The sequence below is a fragment of the Oncorhynchus kisutch genome, linkage group LG29, assembly GCF_002021735.2.
Source record: "Oncorhynchus kisutch isolate 150728-3 linkage group LG29, Okis_V2, whole genome shotgun sequence".
In the NCBI taxonomy this organism is placed as follows: domain Eukaryota; kingdom Metazoa; phylum Chordata; class Actinopteri; order Salmoniformes; family Salmonidae; genus Oncorhynchus; species Oncorhynchus kisutch.
In genome coordinates this window covers 29,591,776-29,609,480 of record NC_034202.2, presented here as the reverse complement: position 1 = coordinate 29,609,480, position 17,705 = coordinate 29,591,776, and the positions used below count along the sequence as shown (strand labels likewise).

At 43.8% G+C, this 17,705-nt stretch overlaps 1 protein-coding gene across 2 annotated transcripts; it reads left to right on the top strand.

The window, feature by feature from the left end:
• Positions 1-1,356: 1,356 nt before the first annotated feature.
• LOC109874277 (ubiquitin-conjugating enzyme E2 D2) lies at positions 1,357-10,305 on the top strand. 2 transcript variants are annotated; one of them, XM_020466127.2, is made up of 7 exons: positions 1,357-1,837; positions 6,631-6,694; positions 6,984-7,015; positions 7,105-7,182; positions 7,392-7,497; positions 8,734-8,827; positions 8,922-10,305. In XM_020466127.2, the coding sequence occupies exons 1-7, from the start codon at positions 1,814-1,816 to the stop codon at positions 8,965-8,967; spliced, it is 444 nt and encodes a 147-aa protein (XP_020321716.1). In that variant the 5' UTR covers positions 1,357-1,813; the 3' UTR covers positions 8,968-10,305. The 2 variants fall into 2 exon arrangements, with proteins under 2 accessions (XP_020321716.1, XP_020321717.1); XM_020466128.2 differs by lacking the exon at positions 6,984-7,015 and having other exon boundaries at positions 1,591-1,837.
• The last annotated feature ends 7,400 nt before the right edge of the window (positions 10,306-17,705 follow it).

Genomic DNA, 17,705 nt, shown 5'->3' with positions numbered 1-17,705 from the left:
CGTTCGTAAATTCACTCTGGAGTGCCAGAGAATGCTCAGAGTGTGCTCTGGGCGTTCGTAAATTTGGAGCGTTGTCAGATGGTCCACTCGTAAATTCAGAGCGTTTCGTTCTCGGAGCGTTCAGAGTGCACACTGGACGCCCTGGCCAGGGAGTAAGGTTGGTCCGAGCGTTCTGACCTCACAATGGCAGTCAAGCGCCCAAGCTAAATCAAATCAAATCAAATTGATTTATATAGCCCTTCGTACATCAGCTGATATCTCAAAGTGCTGTACAGAAACCCAGCCTAAAACCCCAAACAGCAAGCAATGCAGGTGTAGAAACACGGTGTCTAGGAAAAACTCCCTAGAAAGGCCAAAACCTAGGAAGAAACCTTGAGAGGAACCAGGTTATGTGGGGTGGCCAGTCCTCTTCTGGCTGTGCCGGGTGGAGATTATAACAGAACATGGCCAAGATGTTCAAATGTTCATAAATGACCAGCATGATCGAATAATAATAAGGCAGAACAGTTGAAACTGGACCAGCAGCACGGCCAGGTGGACTGGGGACAGCAAGGAGTCATCATGTCAGGTAGTCCTGAGGCATGGTCCTAGGGCTCAGGTCCTCCGAGAGAGAGAAAGAAAGAGAGAAAGAGAGAATTAGAGAGAGCACACTTAAATTCACACAGGACACCGAATAGGACAGGAGAAGTATTCCAGATATAACAAACTGACCCTAGCCCCCCGACACATAAACTACTGCAGCATAAATACTGGAGGCTGAGACAGGAGGGGTCAGGAGACACTGTGGCCCCATCCGAGGACACCCCGGACAGGGCCAAACAGGAAGGATATAACCCCACCCACTTTGCCAAAGCACAGCCCCCACACCACTAGAGGGATATCTTCAACCACCAACTTACCATCCTGCGACAAGGCTGAGTATAGCCTTGGGGGGCGGTGGCACCAACCCAGACAGGATGATCACATCAGTGACTCAACCCACTCAGGTGACACACCCCTCCCAGTGACGGTATGAGAGAACCCCAGTAAGCCCGTGACTCAGCCCCTGTAATAGGGTTAGAGGCAGAGAATCCGAGTGGAAAGAGGGGAACCGGCCAGGCAAAGACAGCAAGGGCGGTTCGTTGCTCCAGCTAACGGTGGATAGCTTGCCAGACACCAATACGAGAACACCTCACTGACAATTTTCTCGCCCTAGAGGAGCTGGTTAGACTGTTTTCATGTTACCCAGAGCATGAGTGTAACTGTGCTGCTGGCAAAAATGTAATTACGCTTATTTTTGCCGACGTTTACTGACGCGGGTCATATTCAACAGGTGTTGAGCGTTCGTAAATTCATCAGTTATTTTGCGGTCTGGCACACAGACGAGAACGCTCTGAAATACGAGTAGATAACCAGAGGGAATTTACGAACGCGCTTTTCATTACATGCAGCTATGGTAGACCACAGTGCAGCCTAAACTGTGGCCACACAGTATAGGTTGCACTGAAACTTCGAGTTTTTATGATTTGCGTCCATTTGGATGCCTTCTTTATGTGAGTCCCTAATTATGTCAATTGCATAGCTCTAACCTGTCTCACGGCTTCCAGCGGATGTAGCGTGGGCGGACGTTTGCAATGCATCACAGCTCTTCGGAGAAGTGATGCGGTGCCCAGTTCTCTCAGCTGCTAGTATGAGCCGTAGTGTATTTCAGTTTCGCTAGAATACTCCGCTACCCAGTCGTTGCAGAAGAACAATTTAAAAACGTAGCTCGCAGTAAAGTCTTAATTTCACATAGGTAAACCGAGGTTACATTGACAGCCGCACAAGCACAGCAATGGCCCTGAAAAGAATTCATAAGGTAAGGAAGTAACGTTAGCCTGCTAGCTAGGTAAGCAAGCTATCTAACGTTAATCGTTAGCCGCTTTTGGCCTTCTCTTTTTCGGCACGCTTTCGAGCTACTGGTAGGCTACAGCAAGAAAGCTTGCTAGCCCAAATTGCGTAGCTATTTCATACCACTTTCGTCGTCTGCCGCCTGGTCAGTGACTACCAAAGCCATATATTGGTGATGGCTACTTGTGATGGCTACTTGTGATCACTGATTAATTTGCTTTTGAATGCTAGCTAGCTGGCTAGTAGCCCAAGTAAAGTTAGCTCACACAGTTTAGCGGCATATGACAACATCGATAACTGGTGAATGTAGCTTGCTAACAAGCTAGTTAACTAGAAATTATTGTCTACTAGCTAAACTTGGTAGCTAGATAACAGTTAGCTAGATTAACACGCTAGTTAGATAAAATAAAAATGCAATTAACGGTAACGTTAGCTACTAGCCTCCTAACTAGCTAGTTACTGATACTGTATGTAGCTAACGTTAGGTAGGCAATATACTAATTAACGTTAGCTCGCTAGTTTGGCTGACTAGTTTTAATCATAACTTGACAAGTGTAACGTTAGCTGACGTTAGTTTTCAGGGAAGTCCTCAGTCCGTCATAGGCCTGTTATTCCGCGTTCCTTGCTAGTATCGTTACTGTCCTACTTAGCTACTTCCTACTGTAGTAGTAGTAAACAGATGCACATTAGCTGGCATCGTTCACTTTAGTCTAAGACAATTCACGTTTGGCATAATGTTAGCTAAGTTCGTTACAAATCGGTAAGCGCAGACTTTGTTCTACCATTGTCTTCAGTATCAAAAGTAAATTATGCTCTGCTGCTTTCATCTGACACTGACTGATTAATGATCCATGAAAATGATTGATGTTGACAGATTGCTGAAGTATACTTATTTGAACTTAAAATATAATAAATATCCATCAATGTCATTCTGAATCCAGTACTTTTCCTGTGTTTCAATTTGGAGAATTCACTCACTTGCTGCAGAAACGATGCTCTCTCAGGTCTAACCTCAATGTTGTTGGTAGACCTTGAGTGACATTAGTTTAATCTTGAAAGATTTGTTGTCAGATGATGTAGGCCGTAGCCCACTATTAGACCTCGGATTAATTATTTAATTAATAAGACAAGGTCTATGGGCATTCCATAGCGTCTACATTCGAGAACTCATGGTCCAATGACTGTACCCGCTAACAGCACAGCCTGGTCTCATAGACTAGATGTAACATAGTAAAAGTAAATCAGAGACACTCAAATTTGTATGATACTTTTGTATATTTAGTGTATGTGGACACCCCTTCAAGTTAGTGGATTTGGCTATTTCAGCCACACCCATTGATGACAGGTGTATAAAATCGAGCACACAGACATGCAATCTCAATAGACAAACATTGGCAGTAGAATGGCCTTACTGAAGAGGTCAGTGACTTTTAACGTGGCACCGTCATAGGATGCCACCTTTCCAACAAGTCTAGCTGCTCCGGTCAACTGTAAGTGCTGTTATTGTGAAGTGGAAATGTCTAGGAGCAACAAGGGCTCAGCCACGAAGTGATAGGCCACAAAAGCTCACAGAACAGGACCACCAAGTGCTGAAGAGCATAAAAATAGTCTGTCCTCAGTTGCAACACTTACTTCCGAGTTCCAAACTGCCTCTGGAAGCAACGTCAGCACAATAACTGTTTGTCGGGAGCTTCATGAAATGGGTTTCCATGGCCGAGCAGCCGCACACAAGCCTAAGATCACCATGCGCAATGCCAAGTGTCGGCTAGAGTGGTGTAAAGCTCGCAATTGGACTGGAGCAGTGGAAACCCGTTCACTGGAGTGATGAATCACTCTTCACCATCTAGCAGTCCGACGGACTAATCTGGGTTTGGCGGATGCCAGGAGAACGCTACTTGCCCCAATGCATAGTGCCAACTGTAAAGTGTGGTGGAGGAGGAATAATGGTCTGGGGCTGTTTTTCATGGTTTGGGCTAGGCCGCTTAGCGCCAGGGAAGGGACATCTTAATGCTACAGCATACAATGACATTCTAGACGATTCTGTGCATCCAACTTTGTTGTAACATGTTGGGGAAGGCCCTTTCCTGTTTCAGCATGACAATGCCCCCGCGCACAAATCAAGGTCCATACAGAAATGGTTTGACAAAATCGTTGTGGAAGAACTTGACTGGCCTGCACAGAGCCCTGACCTCGACCCCATCAAATACCTTTGGGATGAAATGGAACTCCAACTGCGAGCCAGGCCTAATTGTCCAACATCAGTGCCCGACCTCACTTATCCTCTTGTGGCTAAATGGAAGCAAGTCCACCCAGCAATGTTCCAACATCTAGTGGAAAGCCTTCCCAGAAGAGTGGGGTCTTTTATAGCAACAAAGGTGGGGGACCAACTGCATATTAATGCCCATGATTTTGGAATGAGATGTTTGACGAGCCGGTGTTAACCTCTCTGGGATATGGAGGACGGTAGCGTGGCACCTTGCCAACAGCCAGTGAAAGTGCAGGGCGCCAAATTCAAAACAAAGTATTTTACACCATTTTAAAGATACAATTCTTGTTAATCCAGCCACAGTGTCTGATTTCAAAAAGGCTTTACAGCGAAGCACCACAAACAATTGTTAGGTCACCACCAAGTCACAGAAAAACAGCAATTTTTCCAGCCAAAGAGAGGAGTCACAAAAAGCACAAATAGAGAGAAAATGAATCACTAACCTTTGATAACCTTCATCAGATGACACTCATAGGACTTCATGTTACACAATACATGTATGTTTTGTTTGCTAAAGTGCATATTTATATAAACAAATCTCATTTTACATTGGTGCGTTACGTTCAGTGGTTCTAAAACATGCGGTGATCCACATCAATTTACAGAAATACTCATCATAAATGTTGTGTTATGCATGGAATTAGAGATATACTTCTCCTTAATGCAACCGCTGTGTCAGATTTTTAAAAAACTTTACGGAAAAAGCAAACCATTCAATAATCTGAGTACAGCGTTCAGACAACAAAGCAGCCAAAATATTGTGTAGTCAACATTAGTCAGAAATAGCATTATAAATATTCACTTACCTTTTGATGATCTTAATCAGAATGCACTCCCAGGAATCCCAGTTCCACAAATGTTTGATTTGTTCGATAAAGTTAATAATTTATGTCCAAATAGCTTCTTTTGTTAGGGCATTTGGAAAACAAATACGTGTTCAGGTCCAGCCGAACGTCGGACGAAAAGTTCAAAAGTTATATTAAAGGTCGTAGAAACATGTCAAACTAAGTATTGAATCAATCTTTAGAATGTTTTTATCAGAAATCTTCAATAATGTTCTTACCGGAGAATTCCATTCTTTAGAAAAGCAATAGAACGAGAGCTAACTTTCTCGTGACCGCGCGTCACGAGCCTGTGGCACTCCTCCAGACACCTAGCTCAATCCCCTCTCATTCTCACCGCCCTTCATAGTAGAAACCTCAAATAAAGTTCTAAATACTGTTGACATCTAGTGGAAGCCTTAAGAAGTGCAATATGACCCATTTACACTGTATATTGGAATGGCAAAGAGTTGAAAAACTACAACCTCAGATTTCCCACTTCCTGGTTGGATTTTTGTCAGGTTTTTGCCCTGCCATATGAGTTATGTTATACTCACAGACATCATTCAAACAATTTTAGAAACTTGTGTTTTCTATCCAATAGTACTAATAATATGCATATATTAGCATCTGGGACAGAGTAGCTGGCGGTTTACTCTGGGCACCTTATTCATCCAAGCTACTCAATACTGCCCCCCTGTCACCAAGAAGTTAACATACTTTTGGTCTTGTAGTGTAAGTTTTGTTTGGTATGGTTACATAAGACAGATGGTTGTAGGGTGGTTGGTCGGATGAATGGGTGCACTACTTTTTGTTAGCTATTTTGCAACTACTTTTTTTACATTTTAGATAACCCTTTTAGCTAACCCTTCCACCAAACTCCTAACCCCTAGCCTAGCTAAAGTTAGCCAGCTAGCTAGCTAGCTAGATAGAATTCGTAACATACCATCCGTTTTGCAATTTCGTAACATATTATACGGATTTTAATTCATAACATATGTTATTGAAATTGGTGATGGACGTCCACAATTATTATATACCATACGAAACGTAACATCATACTAAATGGAGTGTATTGGATTTACGTATGGAATAATACGAAATGCACTGAGACAAGGTTGAGCAGCATCTGTCCCATGTCTGAAGCGACATCCATTATTGGCTTTTTGCATCGTAAACAAGGAACTATTAAATCTAGTTTCAAGGATTTACCCCCCCACCAACACACACACACCACCAAATCCACTACTTGGAGTGTGAAGCTAGAACAAAACATTGAGATCCATATTAGATTTTGATTTTAGGGTATCTAAATGGGATTTCATTTTCTTTTCACTGCCCGGCGACGCAAACGGCGATTCTCCAATCAGAACCAATTTTTATGGATGTCTCTTCAAACACGGGACAATTGCTGCTAGCAGGTACAGTCATTGGACCATGAGTTATCTTCAATGTAGTCGCTATGGAATTGCCAAAGATACCTCATCTTATTAATTAATGAAATAATAAACTAATATTGGGATAGTCTAGGCCTACAAGCTTAGGTCTACTACTTCCAGCCCACATTCAGCATTAGAGACATGGTATGCAGTTTGGCTGAACTACTGAAACAATACATATTGTTAAAGTATTATGCTTTTGTGAGGAAATGAAAGCTCTTGTCTTTGTGCCTAGGAGTTAAATGATTTGGCTCGTGACCCTCCAGCACAGTGCTCCGCAGGACCTGTTGGAGATGACAGTAAGTCTCCTCAACCACACAACACCATCACCCGCAGTTTACGTTCACCATCCAAAGCACATCACTTACCACCCATTTCATTCAATATTCTTGATGGATTATATCATTGTTTATCATAGAATACAGGATTTGACTCCAAAAGAAAACTGTTGGCAATGAAATCTAGCCTGTAGATACAAGCCAATAAAGATGAATGACCAGTGTTCTGCATCATGGCACGAAAATCTAATTCAAACAATGTACTTTATAAAGGTGCTTCTAGTGTATTAAGTGTTTTCTCCTCTCTTAGTGTTTCACTGGCAGGCTACCATAATGGGACCAGTAAGTATATCTTCCTGTCCTGTTGTTTGGTGGTTCACAGCTTTTGCTCTGGGTCATGTAATAGTAACCATCTATTTTGCTTTTTACAGAATGACAGTCCGTATCAGGGTGGTGTGTTCTTCTTGACCATTCACTTCCCCACTGACTATCCCTTCAAACCACCAAAGGTAAGGGATGTGTCCTGGAACTCAGCTATATGTTAGAAAAGTGGTGACAGATTTATTTTAATGGAGCTATGAATTAGACCTACATTGATGGGAAATAATAATTCACAACGGTTTGTTTTCAGTACATGAGATGTAACCGACAACCATTTCTGTCCCGTCAGTGTGCTAAAGGAGATGCTGTAAATGCAATACATTTGTGTCCTCTAAAGGTTGCATTCACCACAAGAATCTATCACCCAAACATCAACAGCAATGGCAGCATCTGCTTGGACATCCTGAGGTCGCAGTGGTCGCCAGCACTCACCATCTCCAAAGGTAATTCCGGAATGGGGCTCTTGGTTGATGTTTTGTATGTGGGTCTAGATCACTTGTTATGGCTAGTTTTAAACCAGTATGGTTTTGAATTTTTAACTGCAGATTCTGGTAAGTACACTACATAACCAAACGTATGTGGATGCCTGCTCGTTGAACATCTCATTCCAAAATCATGGGCATTAATATGGAGTTGGTCCCCCCTTTACTGCTATAACACTCTTCTGGGAAGGCTTTACACTAGATGTTGGAACATTGCATCTGGGGACTTGCTTCTATTCAGCCATGAGCATTAGTGAGGTCGGTCACCAATGTTGGGCGATTAGGCCTGGCTCGCAATCGGCGTTCCAATTCATCCCCAATGTGTTTGATGGAGGTCAGGGCTCTGCAGGCCAGTTAAGTTCTTCCACACTGATCTCGACAAATAATTTCTGTATGGACCTCGCTTTGTGCACAGGGGTATTGTCCTGCTGAAACAGGAAAGGGTCTTCCCCAAACTGTTGCCACAAAGTTGGAAGCACTATGATTGATGCAGGTACCCAGATTCGTCCGTCAGACTGTCAGATGGTGAAGCATGATTCATCACTCCAGAGAATGCGTTTCCACTGCCCCAGAGTCCAATGGCGACGAGCTTTACACCACTCCAGCCAACTCTTTGCATTGTGCATGGTGATCTTAGGCTTGTGTGCAGCTGCTCGGCAATGTCATGAAGCTCCTGACGAACAGTTCTTGTGCTGACGTTGCTTCCAGAGGCAGTTTGGAACCCGGTAGGTAGTGAGTGTTGTAATGGAGGACATGTTTGCCCTGCTAGAGCTGCCTCTGTCAACTGTAAGTGCTGTTACAGCTGAGCAACAGCGGCTCAGCTGTGAAGTGGTAGGCCACATAAGCTCACAGAACAGGACCGCCGAAGTGCGTAAAAATCGCCTGTCCTCAGTTGCAACACTCCAAACTGCAGTGGAAGAGCTCAGTGACTTTCAACATGTCAGCGTGATAGGACGTCACCTTTCAGTTTGTCAAATTTAATTAGTGCAAATGTTCTGTGTTCTCAATTTTATACACCAGTCAGCAACGGGTGTGACTGAAAGAGCCGATTCTATTCATTTGAAGTGGTGTCCACATACTTTTGTATATAAAGTGTATGTCCCAAACTATGCTCATTAACAGGTCGGAGATTTACATTGATTGTCACAGTAATTTGTCAGAACTGTGTTGACTCTGTTGTTGTCGGTCATCCTACAGTCCTCTTGTCCATCTGCTCACTTCTCTGTGACCCAAACCCAGACGATCCACTAGTGCCTGAGATCGCACGCATCTACAAGACAGACAGGGAAAAGTAGGTCTTACACAGTTTCAACATTCCATATTTTTGTTTTGTACAACCTGTCTGCTACAAGGATAGTTATTTATTTATCCTCCTGTCATTCCAGATACAACAGAATAGCCCGGGAATGGACCCAGAAATATGCTATGTAGTCTCAAGTCAATACAGTGGAAAATCTGCCTTTATATTCAAAGGCTTGGGGGTGCTTTGAATGAAAAGAGGAACAAAGTATTGTTGGTTTCTTTTGGAGTGATTTCTTTGAGCCACGCCCTCCCTCTCCCTACGCACTTGACCTCCTTCCCCCTGCCTCACCCCCTTCAACCTGTCCAGCTGCCATGATGTACATATTTGAGACAGCAAATTGTATGCTCCACAATGTCCACCAGGACCCATGTAGGACCACTCTTATTTGATTCCAGGAAGCATTCCTTATCATTTTTATGAACCCAAGGTTTGCTTTCCCAAGATTGAGGGATTTTATGTATGTGCTTTGTTTCTCTGGTTGTTTTTCTCTCTCTGTGCTTCCAGCTGTCCTGTGAGCGGATGGGAGGGGTGGGAAGAGAAGGGGCTTGGAGAATGTTTTTGTCTTCTATTTGGCTATAATAAGAAATAGCCTTCAATCTGTCAATCGTTCTGCAAACCTCTAGGGGACTTTCTCTGTTTGGCAATGGGATGCCCAGGATCCTGCCTCATAGCCCCTCCACAATGTGAATCACTATCATTTAAGATCGTAGTTACCCATGGAACCCTCCACACTGTATGACGTAGGACAATAAAGTAATGAGACTGATATCTATATATCTACTGAATATTACATCCAAAAGAACTCCCTCACCTAGTCAAATGAAATACTCTTGTGATGTTGATTTTGCTAAAGGAAAAAATAGTACCCTTTTAGATCGCCCTTTGCGCCTTCATCAAATAATTTTAGTTCTCTCAATTGTGGCAAGTCTTTGTCTTCTGGGTGATGGTCTAATTTTTAAAACGGCCAAAGTTAGTTTGGATCCAAGTTTGGCAGCTAAATTGGGTGGTACTAGTACACTGAAATGGTATTAATCTAGCTTGATCTTCTATTTTTTTATCTACATTCTTTCTCTGGTTTCAAGTCCAGCCTGAAAGGACAAAGATTTGGCATTAGTAATAAAGCATGTTGTTCGAAGGCCATGCCGAATGACCAGATCTAAATCTAAAAGCAGCTTTAGCACTTGACAAATATGATGAACTTAAAGTCTTACCTCAAGTGGGCTAAATGGAAGGAAATCAGTCTGATTGGGGTGTATTTTCATAAAATAGAACAGTGACCTCATTCTGTAATCACACTTTGTATATTTGAGCTGCCATCGTTGACATTGAAGCTCCAACTACTCCCTGTCTGGATCAGAACCCTGGACTTGAGTTCCAGACAAACACACTTCTGTATATTTAATTACCTGAGAGCTCATTGAGCTTGTGTCTTAATTAAACTGTAATAAACATGATTATTAAAGTTGTCACTGTTTTTATTTGGCATTGATGCGCAAATATGCGTGCTTTTGGAATTTATATGAAAGCTTTGTCATTTTGAAAAGAAATGAGTATTTTGTACAATTTATTAGTTTTGCATGTGTCCTATTTATGTTAGATATGTTGCTGAGGTTTTGATAGCAACAAGGACACTTGGTATGAATCAGCTGGAATAATAATACTATCACTTTGTCTCACCTATGTCCCTTTTACAGCGAACTACATTGAGGCTTAGGACTTCACCTGGCTGCTGTTCTTATTTCTGCCAACTCATTTCATTCATTATTACATTATTTGAAGCACAGTTACAGAACCTGCAACTACACTATTCTCGATTATTATTATTTTTAACTTGATTTAACTAGGCAAGTCAGTTAATTAAGAACAAATTCTTATTTACAATGACGGCCTACCTTGGACAACGCTGGGCCAACTGTGCGCCGCCCTATGGGAGTCACAATCACGGCCAGATGTGATGCAGACTGAATTCGAACCAGGGACTGTATGATTTCCAGTCATATATTTTAGTGCTACGCTACTCTGATAGGTGGCATTATGTCATATTTCAGAAACAACTGTCCTGACTTGTGAGAAAGACTACAACAACAAAGCTGGGCCAGATCAGCATAATATACATGGACCTATTCACCTGCCTCACCATGACACTAAATTATTTCGGGCAGCAAATTCGATTTTTCAATATTTGTGTGCCACTAGATGGGGCTCTATCATTGGGTTTGGCAAACATGTTAGTTTGATTTTCCATAATGTACCTAACTGCTTGTGACATTCATGAGGGCCACAATCAGCTAGTCACTATGGAATTTACAGGATTTTAGGTTAAATGTTATTAGATACCACACACAGTCATTATATAGATATGACCTATAACCTATATGAACATATTATGGGTAGTTTGTGGCCTATTACCTTCCGAGTGCAGAGAATGAGCATGTGATTGGTTGCTGCCTGAACAGCAAATCCTTGTTTATTAACATCCCACCAGTGTTGACCACCAGCAGCTTGGAGTGATGAGGCTCAGGTATGGTCTACTCCACTGCATGTTTACATCCTATACTTCGTGGTGAAGAAATGTACCCATATCACCTACATTTTTTTTTCTTCATTCACTCCAGGGCCCAATCCCCTTCTCCGATGTCTGTGTCCTTGAATTTGGCAATGCTGAGGGGACTGATGAGCCAGGAGGAGGAGAGCAGCGTGGAAGGGAGGTGTGGATCAGGGGTAGCTACCGAGACAGGCCAGCCAGATGAATAGGATGAGCCTCTTGACTAAGACAGGAGGTGTAAAATGGGAAAAACAATAGAGGTGAGGTAGTGATGTGGGGTTAGGCAGGTCAGAGGGGGAGTGGGAAAGGGGGACTGCACTGTTTGGAGAGCTTGCAACATTCCTCAGTGTCTGAGAAACCGGACGTTCATCTCTCTCTTTCTCCCTACACTCACTCCACTTTTAGGTTGTTTTTAGGGGCTCTCCTGTGGCGCTGGTCATGTGTGCAGCTGGAGGAGGCCGTGTAACACTAATCCCCCGGCCGGCTCAGGAAAGTACTCTGCCTCGCTTCGCACAGAGAGAAAACAACAAAGAGCTGAGTGTGGCTGCAGCCCCAGGGCTCAGTGCGCCCACCAGAACGTCTCCTGTCACAGCTTGCTGCTCCCTCCTACCCATGGACTCTCACTCACTTTATGTCCCCTCTCTCTCTGACTGACTCACCACCCACCACGTGAAAAAATGTCATTTTTTTAACTTTGATGCCTAATATGTGTGTGAGAGAGAGTGCGAAAGATTGACTTCTGAGGGTCAAGAGCAGGAATGTAGACAAGCGTAGAGCGGACAGGAATGTGGTCAGTCTGGGCATTGTAAAAGGAAAAGCCCCGTGCTCTTCAGGATACCAAATTCAAGTGAGGACTGTAGTCTGCGTGCTTTCAATCAATTTGAAATGAGTAGGCCTCTGTGACCAATTGCAAGATTTGAGTTAAAATAGTGTCACAACACCACCTTTTGGTAACTTGGTAAATATGGACCACTTGCAGTGCAAATGCCAATGAGCTGTTCTTTTACATGTACACCCTACATCAGGCTGCCCCAACTGGCTGCCAGTGTGGTTTTATTTGGCTCCCAAGTCTTCTGAGCAAAAAAATTATAATTTTGTGTGGAATTTTCATTGTTGAACATAAGTCAGTAATAACATCAGGAAATCAGCTCCAAATTATTTTAATACAAGAAATTTGTTCCCAAGTATTCCCATGCATAATAGAGAGACCCTTGATCATATACAAATGTAAGCAAGGTTCAAAATTATTTTGTTTCCGTCAAACGTATCTGTTTGGGCTTCTTGCAGTCAATTTTCAGTCTACAAATGATTTGTAATTATGTGTCATCGTCCCCCCACCATCTGCTCCAGAAAAAATTGTCCAGAATCTAGTTGATGGTCCCTGCATTAGGTCCACACCACTATGCACATGCCTCAGAGCTTGGAGTCGGTATGGCTGGTGGTTGGCATTATTAAAGTCATTTCCAAAGGCGCAAATGATGACGAGGGGGTTGGCATCTGCTTAATATGAGATAGGGTGAGACCAGGCATATTGCCAGAGCCATGCTAGACACCAGGGATTACGAAGCAATGTGTGTCCAATTTATGCACGTCGTGGGGGAATGGATGCGACCATTGTGCAATTACCTAGAACGGAACCCTTGCCTGCACGGCCACTCAATAAACAGAATAAAATAAGAGGTAAAAAAATAATAATAATCTTAAAACCAAACATAAAAATCGTTATAAGAGATTATCATCCAAACAAACAAATGGAATGGAATGCAGATGACCTTTTATCACATTTTGCTATGGTGTTTAAATCAATTATAAAGGTGCTACTGCTACCAACAGTCCACTCAAAACACCAACCTATACGGAGAGAATACGCGCTTGGCTGGGTTACAACAAATGGCATGTTGAGGTAAACAAACAGGGAGATAAGTAGTCACGAGAAACCAAAACCAAGCGACTCACAGGGCTACATGAGGTGGACATCCAAATGCTAAGGCCTACCTGTCGCATGCTCTTCATTTTAGTGATTTAGCCATTTAACATGAGTTGAATGGCGCTTAATAACAATTCCACTTTGGTTTCAAACACATTACTTAAGTCTATGTTTGGTGCGTCAATGGATGGCTCTTGGGTGTCCAAATAATTCCAATGTTTAAACATTATGCAATGCTTCAACGTTGATGATAAAGTTGGTCATTTTAATAGGTCGTGTCATGGGATGTCAATTACAAATAGCATTGACCAATTACATTATTTTTGATTTCTTTTTGAGGATGTGAACACAATTCACATAAATGCATTGCTCATTACGCATGAAGTTTCTCTGCGTACACTTCATAGTAAACGCAGCCTTGCTGCATTTGGTGACAGATAAACGTTTACTATTCACTGTGTGTATATTTGTAAGCGGGTGTTTTGTGTGCGGGAGAAGGGTTGGCTGGCGAGTACCAGTGTCAGAACAACCCCTCCCCTCTCCCTCTCTCGAGCTTCCGCGTTATTTTCCAGCTCGGAGCCTCCACCGCACAGCTCGATCGATTCGCATTGATTGTCCCTGACGAGCTGCTCCACTTTCTAGCCAATGTCAGCCCGTCTGCGATCGGGAAGGAGAGAAATGAAGGAAAATCTCTGCCGCCCTGGCGGTGTCATTTCCACACACTTCGGTTGGGCGCCTGCCAGCAGACAGGACATTCGAAAGAGGTGGAGTGGACTCTTGGTTTGAGCGAGAAGAGGAGCCGAGCGCACCGGTCATGGGCGAAAACATAGCGAGTTGCAACTGAGCACCGCGTGGCCACTCCTACGCGCACGCACCGCAACGAGTGTGAAAAACAACCCATCGCTTTATTACGCTACATTGACCACTGTGTAATGTAAACCAGCATAAACCATCAGTGACATGTCACATGTACAATTGAACGTGTTATTGTCATAAATTAGAACATTAACATGTTAATGAAAGACAATAATATGTAAATGTATAATATAATTTATCATCTGTTCTGCCATTAAGACCATGAGTTATGTTTTTTGTTGTTGTTGCAAATCAGTCTCCTTGCTCCTGAAGGGCAATTGCAATAGCGCATATTGTCATATTTTGGTGCCATTAAACACATTTCTGAATTAGGTGATAGCGCAGGCCTAGACTTTTTATTTAACTAGGCAAGTAAGTTAAGAACAAATTCTTATTTACAATGACGGCCTACACCGGCCAAACCCAGACGATGCTGGGCCATTTGTGCACCGTCCTATGGGACTCCCAATCACGTCCGGTTGTGATACAGCCTGGAATCAAACCAGGGTCTGTAGGGACGTCTCTTGCACTGAGATGCAGAGCCTTAGACCGCTGCGTAACTCGGGAGCCCCCCAAAATGTACAATTTGCATAAATAGGCTACAGCTACTCTATATATAAAATAGTATGTGGACATCCCTTTAAATGAGTGGATTCTGCTATTTCAGCCACACTGTTGCTGACCGGTGTATACAATTGCGCACACAGCCATGCAATCTCCATAGACAAACACTGACAGTAGAATGGCCTTACTGAAGAACTCAGTGAATTTCAACGTGGCACCGTCATAAGATGCCACCTTTCCAACATGTCAGTTCATCAAATATTTGCCCTGCTTTAGCTCCCCTGGTGAAAGTGCTGTTATTGTGAATTTGAAATGTCTAGTGGTGTAAAGCTGCCCGCCATTGGACTCTAGAGTAGAGGAAACACATTCTCTGGATTACTTAATCACGCTTTACCATCTGGCAGTCCAATGGACGAATCTGGATTTGTCGGATGCCAGGAAAACGCTACCTGCCCCAATGCAGGAGGAATACTGGTCTGGGGCTGTTTTTCATGATTCGGGTTAGGCCCCTTAGTTGCAGTGAATGTAAATCTTAACGCTACAGCATACAATGGTTGGCGCCCCCCCTTGGGTTGTGCCGTGGCGGAGATCTTTGTGGGCTATAGTCGGCCTTGTCTCAGGATGGTAAGTTGGTGGTTGAAGATATCCCTCTAGTGGTGTGGGGGCTGTGCTTTAGCAAAGTGGGTGGGGTTATATCCTTCCTGTTTGGCCCTGTCCGGGGGTGTCCTCGGATGGGGTCATAGTGTCTCCTGACCCCTCCTGTCTCAGCCTCCAGTATTTATGCTGCAGTAGTTTATGGTGTCGGGGGGCTAGGGTCAGTTTGTTATATCTGGAGTACTTCTCCTGTCCTATTCGGTGTCCTGTGTGAATTTAAGTGTGCTCTCTCTAATTCTCTCTTTCTCTCTTTCTTTCTCTCTCTCGGAGGACCTGAGCCCTAGGACCATGCCTCAGGACTACCTGACATGATGACTCCTTGCTGTCCCCAGTCCACCTGGCCGTGCTGCTGCTCCAGTTTCAACTGTTTTGCCTTATTATTATTTGACCATGCTGGTCATTTATGAACATTTGAACATCTTGGCCATGTTCTGTTATAATCTCCACCCGGCACAGCCAGAAAAGGACTGGCCACCCCACATAGCCTGGTTGCTCTCTAGGTTTCTTCCTAGGTTTTGGCCTTTCTAGGGAGTTTTTCCTAGCCACCGTGCTTCTACACCTGCATTGCTTGCTGTTTGGGGTTTTAGGCTGTGTTTCTGTACAGCACTTTGAGATATCAGCTGATGTACGAAGGGCTATATAAATACATTTGATTTGATTTGATTTACAATGTCATTCTGGACGATTCTGTGCTTCCAACTTTGTGGCAACAATTTGGGGAAGGCCAAATTGAAACGCCGACTGTGAGCCAAGCCTAATCGCCCAACATCAGTGCCCAACCGCACTAATGGTCTTGTGGCTGAATGGAAGCAAGTACCCGCAGCAATGTTCCAGCATCTAGTGGAAAGCCTTCCCAGAAGAGTGGAGGGTGTTATAGCAGCAAAGGATGGAACAACTCCATATTAATGTCCATGATTTTGGAATGAGATCAAATCAAATGTTATTTGTCACATAAGGCAAATACAACAAATGTACAACTTACAGTGAAATGCTTACTTACAAGCCCTCAACCAACAATGCAGTTTTAAGAAAATTACCTAAAAAAAAAAAAAAGTTACAAACAGATTAAAGAGCAACAGTAAAATAACAATAGCAAGGCTATTTACAGGGGGTGCCGGTACAGAGTCAATGTGCTGGGTCTCCGGTTAGTCGAGGTTTTTGAGGTAATATGTACATGTAGGTAGAGTCATTAAAGTGATAATAACAGAGTAGCATCAGCGTAAAAGGGGGTGGGGGGGTAATGCAAATAGTCTGGGTAGCCAGTTGATGACATGTTCAGGAGTCTTATAGCTTGGGGGTAGAAGCTGTTTAGAAGCCTCTTGGTCCTAGACTTGGCACTCTGGTACCGCTTGCCATGCAGTAGCAGAGAGAATAGTCTATGACTTGGGTGGCTGGAGTCTTTGAATATTTTTAGGGCCATCCTCTGATACCACCTGGTATAGAGGTCCTGGATGGCAGGAAGCTTGGCCCCAGTGATGGACTGGGCCGTACACACTACCCTCTGTAGTGCCTTGCGGTCAGAGGCAGAGCAGTTGCCATGCCAGGAAGTGATGCAACCCGTCAGGATGCTCTCGATGGTGCAGCTGAGGATCTGTTAGTTTGTTGGTGATGTGGACACCAAGGAACTTGAAGCTCTCAACCTGCTCCACTACAGCCCCATTCGATGAGAATGGGGGCGTGCTCGGTCCTCCTTTTCCTGTAGTCAACAGTCATCTCCTTTGTCTTGATCCCGTTGAGGGAGAGGTTGTTGTCCTGGCACCACACGGCCAGGTCTCTGACCTCCTCCCTATAGGCTGTCTCGTCGTTGTCGGTAATCAGGCCCACCACTGTTGCGTCATCAGCAAACTTAATGATGGTGATGGAGTTGTGCCTGGCTATGCAGTCATGAGTGAATAGGGAGTACAGGAAGGGACTCAGCACGCACCCCTGAGGGGCCCCCGTGGTGAGGATCAGAGTGGTGGATGTGTTGTTACCTACCCTTACAACCTGGGGGCAGCCCGTCAATAAGTCCAGGATCCAGTTGCAGAGGGAGGTGTTTTGTCCCAGGGTCCTTAGCTTATTGATGAGCTTTGAGGGTACTATGGTGTTGAACGCTGATCTGTAGTCAATTAATAAAATTCTCACATAGGTGTTCCTTTTGTCCAGGTGGAAAACGGCAGTGTTGAGTACAATAGAGATTGTATCATCTGTGGATCTGTTGGGGCGTTATGCAAATTGGAGCGGGTCTAGGGTTTTTGGGAAAATGGTGTTGATGTGACCCATGACCAGCCTTTCAAAGCATTTCATGGCTACAGACGTGAGTGCTACGGGTCGGTCGTCAT